The sequence below is a fragment of the Panthera uncia genome, chromosome C2, assembly GCF_023721935.1.
Source record: "Panthera uncia isolate 11264 chromosome C2, Puncia_PCG_1.0, whole genome shotgun sequence".
Taxonomy (NCBI): Eukaryota; Metazoa; Chordata; class Mammalia; order Carnivora; family Felidae; genus Panthera; species Panthera uncia.
This window is the reverse complement of record NC_064810.1, coordinates 82,233,294-82,247,155: the sequence shown is the minus strand read 5'-3', so window position 1 is coordinate 82,247,155 and position 13,862 is coordinate 82,233,294. Positions and strand designations below refer to the sequence as shown.

The window sequence follows — 13,862 nt, the reverse complement described above, 5'->3', positions numbered from 1 at the left end:
ACAAACTATAACCACATATCCGTACATGATACCAAAATTCTGCTAAGTTGGAGGCTGGGGCTAGATAAGTGTCATTCAGCAGAAATAAGACCAACTAAAAGCAAAGATACTGGGGCATTCCCTTAACACAGACACACACATACGCCCTCCTCAAAGAGGCCTTTATGTTCCCCAGGAGCAAAAGGACAACAATATCATTTTTACTGTCTATTCATACAGTAACCTGCATGGAATTCAACTCATGCTCAGACTCTAATGCCAAACCTCACTTCTAAAAAACAGAGAACGAAACAGAGTTATTTACATGATTACCAAAATGTAAGCAGATAACTTGACTACCACTTCTTCAAGCTGCTAAGACGATTTTTTTCTCCAAACAAAAAAAGAAGAGGGGGAATAACTTGACAAACTGTTTTTTAAAAAATCACAAATGTCTTTAACTGGCATAATAAAACAATTACTCCTCCCACCCCAAGCAAATAAAACATGTGCTCAAAAGGTAGCAAGTCTGTTTCTCCTAATTTCATGAAACGAGAACAGGTTGCACTTCCGTACTCCCCGCCCCCCCCCCCCACGTCCCCTAAGCTCAGCGGTTTCTCATGTTCTCAGCGGAGAGGCGCCTATAACCTCCACCAACTGGCCAGTTAAACTCTCCTTTTCCAAAAGCTTGGGGCGCATCAAGAGGTGATGCAGAAAGCAAAAGGGCTAATACCCCGCCCCAAGCGAAACTGCCTGGAGACTTGAGGGGTGTTGGAGCTGGGAGCGGAGGAGGGAGAGGAGCGCCGGGAAAGTCTTTCCTTCTCGCCGGCGGGGCGGAGGGGGAAGCCCCGGCTTCGGGGCGGGGGGAGGCTCCTCACCCGGAACCCCGGACCCCGGTCAGACACAATAGAGCCGGCAAGGGGGCCCGGCAAGGGCAGGGCCGTTGCCCCATCCCCTCCCCCCGCCCCAACGCCTCCCTCACCCGCGCCGGGCCGGCGAGGGGCACAGGGGGCCTCTCCCCGCGCCCCAAACTCCCGGGGCTCCCGACTAGGCCCAGCTCCGCTCCGCCTCCTCGGCTCTCGCGTAGCGGCGGCGCCCGGGCGGGAAGGGGCGAAGGAGGAAGGGAGAGGAGGGGAGGAGAGCCCCGCCGGAGAGCGGACGGAGGCCGCGGGCCGGAGGCTCGGGGCGGCGGGGTCGCCACGGGGCGGAGGGCGGCGGGGCGGGGGTGCGCAGCTGCGCCGGCCCCCAGCCGGCGGGGCGGGCGGGCGGGCGGGCGGCCGCAGTGCCTCACCATGTTGGTGTCCTCCAGGCCTCTCCCCTCCTCCTCCGGCTCCGCAGCGAATGGACGGCGGCGGCAGCGGCGGCTCCTCTCACGGGCTTGCCGGGCTCCCGCTCATGCGCAGTGCGGGACGGCCCCGGCGCGGCCCGAGGAGGCAGCCCCGGGCTTCGGGGAGGCGGAGGGACTGGGGCGGGCGTCCGGCACCCCGCGCGGGGCTTCCCCGGGGCGTGGGGTCCCCCGGGGCGGGGGGCGCGGGCGGAGCAAGGGGGCGACGCACGCCCTCCGCGCGCCGACATCCTCCCGCCGCGCCTGGCGGTCTCCGGCGGGGTGGGGGGCCGCAGGACACCCACCTCCGCTTCCTACGCGCTCCTTCCGCCGTCGGACGGCGCCGGTACACCAACTCGAGGAGAGGATGAGCGGTGCTCAGTAACTTGAGCAGATGGGGGAGACTGGAAGGGATAGGACTGAGGGGCTAGGCTAGATCCATCCCAAACCACCCCTTCCCATCAAGACCACCCCTCAAAAGGGAAGAAAATAGTGAAAACACCTCCACCTCGTATTTTCCTGTTTGCCCCACAGTTGCCCCTGGACTGTATCAGGTCCCCCATGTGGACATACGAGAGGAGAGGAGAACTTAGTCTAGCCTCATGGGAGCCGTAATGTCCTTTACGGCACAGGTTCTTCCCAGACCTAAGTGTCCGCTGGGAAACCAGTGGAGTGGCCTTGGAGCTCTCGGCCAGGAGTACTGAGAAGGCCCCATGCATGCAACTAGTGGCAGAAGTTGCAGTATCAACATTTACTGCTTGCTCTAAATATTCCCTCAGTTCAACCTTACTAGGATAAGTTTTGGGAGGTAACTGTGGAACTTTTTTTTTTTTTTTTTTTTTGACAGGGGGCGGGGAGGGGATTGACGTCACTCCAGGTGGGCTGTCCAGGTTTGACCTATTCTTGGCACTAAGTCAGGTGAGGTTGAGAATACCAGGATTCTGAGTTGGGGGTCAAGTACGGGAATGTGCTTGAAGGGAGTTAAAACACTCTTTGGAGTGTGGTCCCTGCTCTTAAGAAATTGACTATCCAGTTGGAGAGATGAGACACTTTCACACATGAAGGAAGGAAATAAGAAAACAGGTAGTGAAACAAACAATCAGAAAATCACATCTAAGACTGAGCCAAGAGTTTGGATGTGTTTCAGAAAAGAACCAACTCGAATCAACCTGTTATCACTATCCTCACCAACACCCCTGTCCCCCCAACACAGGCATAAGCTACCGGATCAACCCTGCAACTTCACAGTTTTGAAGTTCTTATCAAAGCATCAGAACTTCTTTGGCAACTTCCCAGGGCCACTTAACACTTCCTGGAGCCAGCCATGTATCAGGAGCTCCCAGAACTCTACCAAAACAGATCTTTGGCCACCACAGCTCCTTGCTAGGTTTTGGGTAAACAGCTTGGTGAAGACAGGCCAGATCTGCCTCATGCACCAAGCCTGAAGCCGGACCACATCCAAGGATGTTCTCCAGGTATTCACCTAGATTGGAGGAAATAGTAACATCTAGGGTCTTAATGAAGAGGAGTCACTGTATCTCTTTCCTATGCTGTTATACTTCACTATAATAGCTCACAGGTTTTCTTCAGCTTTTTTTCCTATTTGCCAAGTCTGAAGTACAATTCTCAGTTCTCATTCTATCTGACTCCCCCCAAGCAATTGAACATTTCTTCCTTCAATTCCTTCTCCATCATTTTCCATGTTTCCACTTTCTTCTGCATTTCCTCTTTCTGTGACCACTCTTCTTTGCTGGCTCAGCTTTCTTTGGCTGTACAATGTTCCAGAACCGTCCCTGAATCTCCTCCTGTGTATAACCTGTGTTATACTGCACTCACTCACATTCCCACATGTCAACTGCTACCTAGATCTTGAGGAGTACTGAATCTTGACTTCCAGCTCCTGAGTGGCAGGCCTAAACACTAAATTTTGGTCACATCACAGGCCCATCCATCTTGACAAATCCAAAACCTTATCCCCAAGCCTGCTTTTCTTCCAGTCTTTTTACCAGATCACCCAAACTAGAAGTCCAAGAGACATCCACAACTCCTTCTACTTCATCTCCCTTAATCTAATCGGTTAACAACTCTCATCAATTTTACCTCAAAAATATAACTTTGAATCTCCACTCTATCCTCCACCCTCAGCAGAGCCGTTATTGTATCTTTTCTCATCAATAATCTCTTACTTAGCTAATCTGACCTCTATACATTCCCCATTGCTCCAGAGTTATCTTTTTATAATACAAAACCTAATTTGTTCCTTAAAATTCTCTACTGGCTCCATGAACGTGAGCCTCGTTGGTGTGGCATAGGAGGCTATCTACCTATCTTGTCATTTCCCACCTACTTCCACACAAATACACCTCATATTTCAATTTTAACAAGCCAAGCCTGCCATACTACTTTGTGTCTCCTTGCTTTCTCTTATTCTGCTATCACTGGCTTAGGGGCTAACGCTGATTAAGGGCTTTCCATGTTCTGCCATGTTCTGACTTTCCAAGTCATGCCTTGCACTGTTCTAAGTCCATGGCACACACTACTCACATAATCCTCACTTTAGTCCTATGAGCTATGCTCAGTGATTATGCCCATTCTACAGAGGAGAAAACTGAAGCACAGAAAGGTTAAATAACATGCCTAAGTTTCCTTGGCTGGTAAGTAGTAAAGCTGGAGTTTAAACCCATATAGTCTAGCCACAGACTATTCTCTTAACTACCACTCTGTATTTCCTACCAAGACCTCATACTCAATTCAAAAACCATCTTCTCTGTGATTATCTCCTGACCTCATTCCTGGATTCCAGCAGTCAGGCATTGTTTTTTTCATTCTGCACTTCTATGACACCTTGTATACACTTCTTTTACACTTAGGACATCTTGACATCATATGATAATCATTTATCTGCATGACCACCACCCCTGACTCCTCCAGGTGAGAGACCCAGTTGCATACATCTTTTTCAGTGTCAAAGCAAGTGCCTGACACATAGGACAGATGTATGTGCTACATGATAACAGATAAAAGAAAGAAGATATCTGATATCTGTTGATTTGCCTTAAGACTATGCCTATGTTGTTTATTATTGTAATGGAATGTCTGTCCTCCTTGGCAGATGTATGTTATAGCATACGGTCAGATGGTAAATGTAGTAGCAACTGTACCCATTACTGCACTTACAAGCTACAGTACTGAATGTGAAATGGAGGATTATTACTCAGTCATCATTACTGAGAAAAATATATTTGTTAAAATTGTCCTGATTATTTTTAAAATGGAAAAGTCCTGAAGATAAAGTATAAATTACAATATCTGATCATATTCATTAACATGTTCGTATTACTTTTTTGTCATGAGCTTTCAAATTTTTAAGATTTTGAGGGTTTTTGTTAAGAACAGAATTTGTAAAGATTTTTTTCAAAGTGACAATCTCAATACAAATAAGATGGAACCATCTAGCTGAAATCCACTATCCTCCTTCCCTGTGTGTGTGTGTGTGTGTGTGTGTACACACATCTATATATATAACACACATATATGGTGTGTATGTGTGTATATATATGTATACATACATACACACATAGAGAAAGTACGTGCACAATATATATTCACTGTACATCTATAGCTACGTAGACTAATATAGAGTATCTGTAGATGGTATAATTTTTCAAGGTAAAACATGCAAGTATTTGAAAATGAATTGCCTCAGATGTTTAAAAATTCACGTTAAGATATATATATATTCGCTGATAAAAATTGTTACAGTTCTGTTTAAAGAAACATGTGAAACCAGGGTTCCATACTTTAAAAATCTGTCTTTTAGCAAAGAGAAAGAGCAAAAGTAATCTGAAAAGACAGATTGCTAACATTTCTGGTAGTTCATCCAGCTAAAATTAAGCCTGCAGGGTAACTATGTATACATAGTTACAGTTCAAAGGCACTAGTCTGGGACGCACAGCCACCACCCTCCCACACTTAACTTGGGTGGACTCAATTTTGCCCAACATTTACATAAATGTGCTTATTGAATTCAAGCTCGCCTATTTATAAATATGTAAGAGTAAATGAGACTGACCAATACAACCTATTTGAGTAAAACGTGGCCTTTAGGTCTTATTGATCCAGAATTATAATATTTTAAAGGGTGAAGCAGACAAGATGAGGCCTCAGGGGCAGGGATGGGCCCTCGTTGTAGTTGCAAAAAGTCTAATATAAGAGCCATGGTTGCAAATTAACGCCTAACTCATCAGAGTGGGGGAAGAGATGGAAGCCTTTTGACTCTCCCTCCCTGGTAAGCATTTTCAGTGCAGCCAAAGAGATGACCGACTGCCTAAGACTCTTCCCCCACATTCTAAACTATTTAAAAATGAATCCTTAATCAGAACAAAAGGAGGAAACTTAAGGACTGTCCCTAGAAAAATGAACACCACTGACCCCTTCACACAAAAGAGCCAACAAAAGGGTCACCTCTAAATTTACAAAAGGGGGTATTCACCAGAGCCAGTCTGTCACCTCAAGGTACATGTGGATCTGTTGATTTGAGCTGCTCCACACTCATGGTAGAGGAATGGACTTGCAGTAACAGCTGAGACTGGAGGGCCAGTGATGGGAAACTACCTGAGACCATCACTGATGATGTCACAATGTCCCACTGTCCTGAGGTGTCCATCTTGCACCTCCCTGCCCAGCCCCGCTTGGTCCCTCCTACATGAGACCGCAGCTCAGCCTGGGTGTCTGTCTTGGACAGCTCTGGTCAGTTGCAGAGAGTAAATTTGTTAAAATCATAAAGACTGAAACAATTCTACAGGTAGTACAGTAGATGGTCCTCTAGAATCCAGAGTGTTTATCCCTTGATACTTTTGGTATCCTCACAAAGGCATGTGCCTTAGTGGAAATGCTGGTGTGGAACCAACACCTTGCTTTCCTGTATTTATTCAGTGAATAGTACGGAAGGCATACACATTTCCCTGGGACTTGGTATTCTCAATTACAAAATAAAAAGATCGGGTTGAATTGTAATAAGTTTCAATCAAACCCTACGCTTGTTTGATTCCTTCCTGGTCCACTATTATGAGCTGTCCACAAAGATCAGGGAAGTATAGCCTGTCTCATTCATTCACTCATTCATTCATTTCTAAGTGTATGAAATACCTACAATAACACTGTATGGCAGGTATAATGCATGCTGCAAATATGAGGCACATACGAAATTTAAAATTTTCTAGTAGTGACATTTAAAAGCCTGAAATAGGCTTCACCTATTTTGTTTTTAACATCTAACCTAAGATATCCAAAATATCAGCATTTTAACATGTACTCAATATAAAACATTGAGGTAGTTTACATTCTTTTTTTTTCATGGCAAGTCTTTGAAATCTGATATGTATTTTATACGTAAAGTGCATCTAAATTTGGACTAGTCACTTTCAAGTGGTCAGTTGCCACATATGGCTACTATATTGGCCAGCACAGGCCCACACAGTGTCTGGCCACTGGAAATAGATGCTTCACAAGTGGGAGAAATAAGCACTCTTACTTCCAGGAAATAAATAAAAACCAAAGTAAACCTGAAATATCTATATATATCCAATAGTAGTACAAAAATATTTAGTATTAGGGAAGCTAACGTAGTTCAATTGGAAAAAAAAAATTGGCAAGGGGGCAATATGAAGCCTGTAAATATATAAAAATAATAAATATATGAATAATAAGTGAATTAATAATATACATGATTATATATATGTACCATTTTCAGTATATATAGCAAACTAGGAAAGTCACCTGTACAAATTTGCAAATGTCTACCATACACCCATATCTGCCTGACTCTGACCGTGTCATCCTGTTAAATGTGACTTGTGTACAAGGTTTTTTCAGTCAAAATAAGACATATGAAACACTAAAACACATCACAACCACTTTAGAGTTTTCAGGGCTTTTTTCAGGGCTGTCCAGCAAAACAGTATCTAGTAAGTTAATGCCATTTTCTCCATTTCCGTTAAGATAGGTCACCCTTTTCAAAGAAATTATTTGGGATGCATGAAGAGAGAAGAGAGTTGGTGAAAGGGAAGATTTGTGTGCAAATAGTGTAAAATTTTTAAAAAATCAGTATCAGGGTCAGAGTAGCCTAAAGCGCTGCAAAAGAGAAAACATACAAATAACAAAAAGCTAAGTTGTGAGATTATCATTTTGAAAATAAATATACAGAAAGAGGAAGTCAATGAATGAGTCTACAAGTGAAGCCCAAATGAGTTAATGTGCTGTGAGAGACCAGGGAGAACCCCCTTCAGGACATTTGGGAAAGGAGATGATTAGGCAAAATTCTTTAGAGAGAAAATGCGACGTGGCCACTCTCAACTGACAGAAAGGAAAACGTTGTGGTGGCATATCAGCACTTTGAAACAAAATAATGAATTTTAGAGAATTTGAAGAGGTCCCTCAATTTTTGTTGACAGCCTGACCTGATAGAGGGGTGTGGGGAAGGGGGGAGGGGATTGAGTGGGGAGGCAGGGAGCACGAGGGCTTAGGGTCAGGCCTGGTGGGCTAGCGCTGGTGACAGCACAATTGGCAGATCAGGTCTGGCTGGAAAGAACAGTCAGTGGGAGGGGTTAGGAGAGAGGCAGGGATTATCTTCATTCCTGATCAATAGGATACAGCCCTACAGAGTAACAACATAGCTGTGAAACGTGTAAGAGAATACCTCCCCTAGGCTGGGCATATGTGACATACCTCGGGTGAAGTGTATGGCTCAGAGCCCAGGTCTTAGTCCACCAGCCCAGAGCCAGGTGTTTCATTTGATTTTTCATCTGAGAAGAGTCTAAGATTTGTTTCTAATGCCTTCAGCTGGATGATTTCTCAGAAGAAGTAATGAATATTGTTAAGTCCTTTATGAAGTCACGGCAGTCAGAATTTTTTTCCGGCAATGTTATCTTTACATTATTTAAGATTCAGATCCCTTGTTATTATTGCTTACATTTGTATTTCTTTTGTATAAGTTACCAACTGAGGAGTGGCATCAGCTTTGAAACTTTGGAAATAGGCCTAGGGGTTATATGAAAGACTCACAGCCTAAGACAACTGTGTTCTAAAATGTCTATCTCCATATGACTGGGCAAATCACACCTGTCTTCTTGGAGCCTCAACTCCTCTGACTGGCGAGTTTAGATTAGATAAATCCTTAATTTCCTTCCAGCTTCAAATCTGAGCTTCCTTCAAAAGTCTAGGAAGTATAATTGTTCTCATTCAGTCATGTATTTCAACATTCATTGAACACCTACGTATCAGCCACAGTAAGAGGTACTAGAAATACAAAGAACAAGCCAAACGGTCCCGGCATCCCTGCGCACCTACCTAGGAAATCAGAATCAGGTGATATGGAAACTATGGGAGGTGGGAAAAGAGTCTCTGAGATGGTTGTGCAAGTACTGCATCTGAGAAGCCCAGCAGGACTATGGGCAGAGGGGAGGCTGTGTGTAGCAGGAGAGGATGGGCTTCATGTTACCTAGATCTGTGCTGCAACCAGACTCTACCATTTATTATAAAGGTGATGTTGGCATATTTCTTAGTATTTTCATCTATAAAATACCTACTTCAGAGTACTGTGCAGAGAGTAAATGAGACAGCACATGTAATGCTGTGGTAGGCAGTTGCTCAATCTAGAAGAGGTAACATATGAATGGACTTCTACAGAATGAATAGCAGTGAGTCTCAAGCTGAGGTGACCTGGTTTGTTTTAAGGAGAGAGTCATTTAAAGTGATGTTTGGTAAAAAGCAGTTCTTCCCTGTGACATTTGGATGCCTCTTTAATCAAAAGGCACCCTCAAGGAGGGCACTGTGATTGTTCTTTATGTTTCAAACACTGAAAAATAACCCAAATCAGCCATGATCGTAACAAATATTAAGGTTACATGATCAGGGAAACACTGGCTAGATAGTTCCTTCCAATCACTGTATCAACACACAGATTCTTCTGACACTTGCTGTGGCTCTGGCATCTAGAAACACTGACCAGTGGAGCCAGCTTGATTGGTTATGTATATAAAATTACCACATTTCTTCCCCAAATATCAAGGGGCTATGATAAGAAGTTACAACAATGGTCAATGGATATTCAGGAGACATTTTTCTATCCCTCTACACTACAGGGGAGAAAAATAAGGTGGCAACTTCCTCTTCTGTCTGTGATCAGTTGGGAAATTTGACTTTGAGGTACTTAGGTCCTGGAATGCCATCTGTCTCTGTCCATGTCTGCAATAAACAGTCTGAATAGAGGGCCCCGCACAGGTTCTCAGATGAAACATTGATTAAGTTTTAGTAATCTTACCAGTAGGTAAGATCTAGTTTCTGTTTTAAAAATAACCTATACAACTTGTTTCTCAGAAGGAAAAAGAAACAAATAAATGCAAAAATTACAATAAATTCTATTTATGTGTCTGTAGAAGCAATGCAGATATATCAATTCCATGAGGCCCGTATTTTCCTGATTCAAAACTAAAAACAGGTATCAAAGAAAATAAAACTACAGACTAATACATAAATGCAAAAACATAAATGCAAAAGCCTTTTAAAATATATTAGCAAACCAAATTCAATAATGTATGAAAAAATTATTTACCCAGAAACGCAGTGTTGGTTTAATAGTTGAAAATCAGTTAATATAGCACACCATATTAATAGGATGAAGACACAAGAACACAATAATCTCAGTAAATGCAAAAAAAGCATTTAACAAAACCTAACATCCACTCACAGTAAAAATTCTCAACAAACTAGGAATATAAGGGAAGTTTCTTACCTGATAAAGTGCATCTACAAAAAAAAAAAAAAAAGCAAAACAAAATAAGCTAGTGCTAATATCATACTTAATGGTGAAAGACTGGATGCTTCTCCCTAAGACAGGAACAAGGCAAAGATAGCTGCTCTTGCCATCTCTAATTAACCTTGAACTGAGGTTGTAGCCAGTTCGATAAGAAAAAAATTTTAAGGTATCCAGATTAGAAAAAAGAAGTAAAACTCTCTTTATTCTCAGATGATATTGTCTTATACATAGAAAACTCTAAGGAGTCCCCTGCCCCCTGCCCAAAACTGCTAGAAGTAAAAAATGAGCTCAGCAAGGGCACTAGATACAAGATCAATACTTTAAAAATCAGTTGTGTTTCTATATACTAGCAACAATCTAAAACACAATAGGATCAAAAAATAACAAAATACTTGTGAATAAGTTTAACAAAAGAAGAGAAAGATTTGTACACTGAAAATTATAAAACATTGCTGAGAGAAATTAAAGTAGATCTAATTAAGTGGAAAACTATCCCATGTTCATCAATTGAAAGACTCAATATTTTTAGCATGGCAAATCTCCCCTAAATTGTTGTATACATTCAGTTCAATCCCCATCAAAATCCCAGTAGGCTTTGTGAAATTGATTGGCTGATCCTAAAATTTATATGGAAATTCAACATCATTGGTCATTGGGGAAATATAACTTAAAACCACAGGATAATCCTACACATTCACAAGAATGGCTGCAATTAAAAAGATGGACCTTCCCAAGTTTGGGTGAACATACAGAGAAACCTGATCCCTCATGCATTGCTGATGGAAATATAGAACAGAAACTGTTGGCAAATAGTCTGGCAGTTTCTTAAAACTAAAAGCTACCATATAACCCAGGAACTGTACTACTAGATGTTTATCCAGAAGACGTGTACAAGAATGTTTATAGCAGCATTGTACATAATAGACAAAAACTGGAAACTATTCAAATGTTTATCAGTTGGTGAATGGATAAAGAAAATGTGGTATATCCATATAACAGAATACTATTCAGTAATAAAAAAGTGATTGGCCCCTGCTTCTTCCTGTTCTCTTATAAACTGGAGTCTCCTTAGTTAAAAGCAAGCTAAGAAAGTGATGTACTGGCTTCTAGGAGGATCCTTAATATGGAAAATTCCCCAAATACAGAAAGGATTTTCAATTGCTATTGTTGGGTGTCATAAAACATGACAAATATCCACTGATATGCTCTTTTCAGGACCACAAATTTCTGGGGTCACAAACTTGGGACTTTGACCCAGGGCATTGAAATTTTTTAAGGCTCAAGGAAATGGATAGGAGAAAGAAATACATCAATGTCCAGAGCAGGCAATGCTTTGTATGTAGATCTGCTGTCTTCCCCCAAACACACAAAAGCAAGCTTTGTGCACTGGCCAGAGCAGCAAAATTTCTAGGCATGGCCCTGCCACTTCCCTTTCTACTCCAGCTTCCTGAACCCCCTTGCTACCACTCACCAGCATTCTGAGCTCCTAAAGTTAGGCCCTCCAACCTGTCCTGCTCCCCACTTTATTGTCCTTAAGCTTTACTCTTGTTTCTCTGGCTCAAAAGCCACTTCTTATCGATATTATCCAAATTCTTTAATTTTCAGAAGCTCCATACTCTGGATACAACTTGTGATGGATGGCCTGTGATGTATCTGACCTATACTTCCCTGAATTCCCTTTCTTGTCTGTTTTCTATTAGGGTGGGCCATAGGGAAGATTCTCAGAGATTTGGAGGGCAGAAGGGAAGCAGTCATTTTGTGACTCACACACACAGTGTGCCGATTCACCTCATCGGCACGAAGCAGCAACTAAGCCTGTAGCTTCTCTTCTACAGGCTGGATCCTGGATCCTCCCTTCAGCTTCTCCAACTCTGGAGCCAGGTGTTTGCATTCAGCTCTATGACACAGGGTCCTAGCTTCTATAGAGTAGCCTTGACACCAAGGTCAGAGGTCACAAGAACAGACACAAACTTCAGTCTGTCCTTGTGGAACTCTATCTCACGCTTGTGGTTTCCAGCTTTCTCTCCATCTCCCTACTTGACATCCATTATCACTTCCTGACTGCATGTACCATGGACTTCAAGCTCCAACACTGGACATGGAGACAACAGCTCATAGAGACTGCTTAACCATCTCACACGATTGTGGAAGACTAATTACCTGTAACCATAGACAGACAAGATAGATCTCCTAGTGGTTCTGTTTCTCTGTCAGGAACACCCTTGTCCCTATCTCCCTAGCTTTACCCTCCACGGGCCTCCTCTTCTTTCAATACCCAGTTCTTCTATCAATTCCCCAGCCCCATGGCTAGAAGTGACACCTCCCTACACACACACACACACACAGCTGTGCAGCCCAAGCAGGCTGTTTGGAATCCCTAGAGCACCTGGCTCATTTTGCCTTTCATCTTAGGTATTTCTGCCCACGTCATTTTCCCTTTACTAATGACTAGACTGTGCATCCTTCAAAGGCAGACACCACGTGTCATACATTTTTAGGTCTCCTAAAGTATTTTCTACTGGCCTAACAATGAGCTGAAACTGGACTGAAAACTCCAGGGGGAGAAGAGATGGTTGGTAGGGAGATGAAGAGCTTCAAAATAAACCACTTGTTTTACCACCTGCCTGCCTGGTGAGCTCATGTCCACATGGCAGCCTTAGGATGCCTCTTCTCTCCAGCAAAGAGCCAGGGATGTTGGTTTTACAGCAAGAAAACACAGAAAGGAAAGAATATAAGAAAGAGTATACCCAAGAGATTATTTACTAGTTCGTGCAATTTTATGTGTAATAATGCCTATCAATGAGAAGGGGGAAAATCATCTTTAAAAAACCCCCTTTTTTTTTTGTTACCAAGGCTCTTTTATAGGAGCTCCAAATAATATAATGAGTAGAGCTATTATCCCAACTACAGTTTGCAAAGGTTGTTAATATAGATCACAGACCATTTTCAGTATGTAAAAAAGTCTAACAGAAATGGCTTGGCAAAAGAAAAAATAAAAGCTTTCTACTGCTAACAAGTTGCAATTCTTCCATCTTAACTGGGACTATTTGAGTTCAGGGTGGTAATATATATTATTCTAAGCTCATTATGAATTATATGTGTTCTTTGATTACTTTAAAATTGAAGAAATTACTTGATGACTTGTTAATAAATACACATCATTTGTTAGGGAAAAAAAATGTTTTAAAACAAAAATCCCTGTTAATAAAAATAAGGAGAATCTGAAAGGGTAAAGAGGTTGAGAACCATAAAACTGGATATTTATATTAGAATAGATATTAGAAACTGAGCCTTCAAAATATTAAGCATTTATTCCCTTTTTTAAATTTACATCTAAATTAGCAAATAGTGCAACAATGATTTCAGAAGTAGATTCATTAATGCCCCTTACCCATTTAGCCCATCCCCCCTCCCCCAACCCCTCCAGTAACCCTCTGTTTGCCATATTTAAGAGTCTCTTGTTTTGTTCCCCTCCCTGTTTTTATATTATTTTTGCTTCCCTTCTCTTGTGTTCATCTGTTCTGTGTCTTAAAGTCCTCATATGAGTGAAGTCATATGATATTTGTCTTTCTCTAATTTTGCTTAGCATAATACCCTCTAGTTCTATCCACATAGTTGCAAATGGCAAGATTTCATTCTTTTTGATTGCCGAGTAATACTCCATTGTATGTGTGTGTGTGTATATATATATATATATATATATATATATATATATATATATATATATATATACCACATCTTTAT

At 42.2% G+C, this 13,862-nt stretch overlaps 1 protein-coding gene across 5 annotated transcripts in view; it reads right to left on the bottom strand.

Annotated features, from left to right (window-relative positions):
* Window positions 1–5,920, bottom strand: part of DCUN1D1 (defective in cullin neddylation 1 domain containing 1) — a 31,751-nt gene extending 25,831 nt beyond the window's left edge. The window contains exon 1 of one of the 5 annotated variants that reach the window (XM_049628531.1): window positions 5,813–5,920. In XM_049628531.1, the coding sequence (XP_049484488.1) occupies window positions 5,813–5,824 (12 nt within the window). In that variant the 5' untranslated portion in view covers window positions 5,825–5,920. Of the gene's footprint in view, window positions 1–1,270; window positions 1,378–5,767 lie in introns of those variants that run through there. The other 4 variants (XM_049628527.1, XM_049628530.1, XM_049628529.1 and 1 more) reach the window with 4 other exon arrangements.
* Between the last annotated feature and the right edge of the window lie 7,942 nt (window positions 5,921–13,862).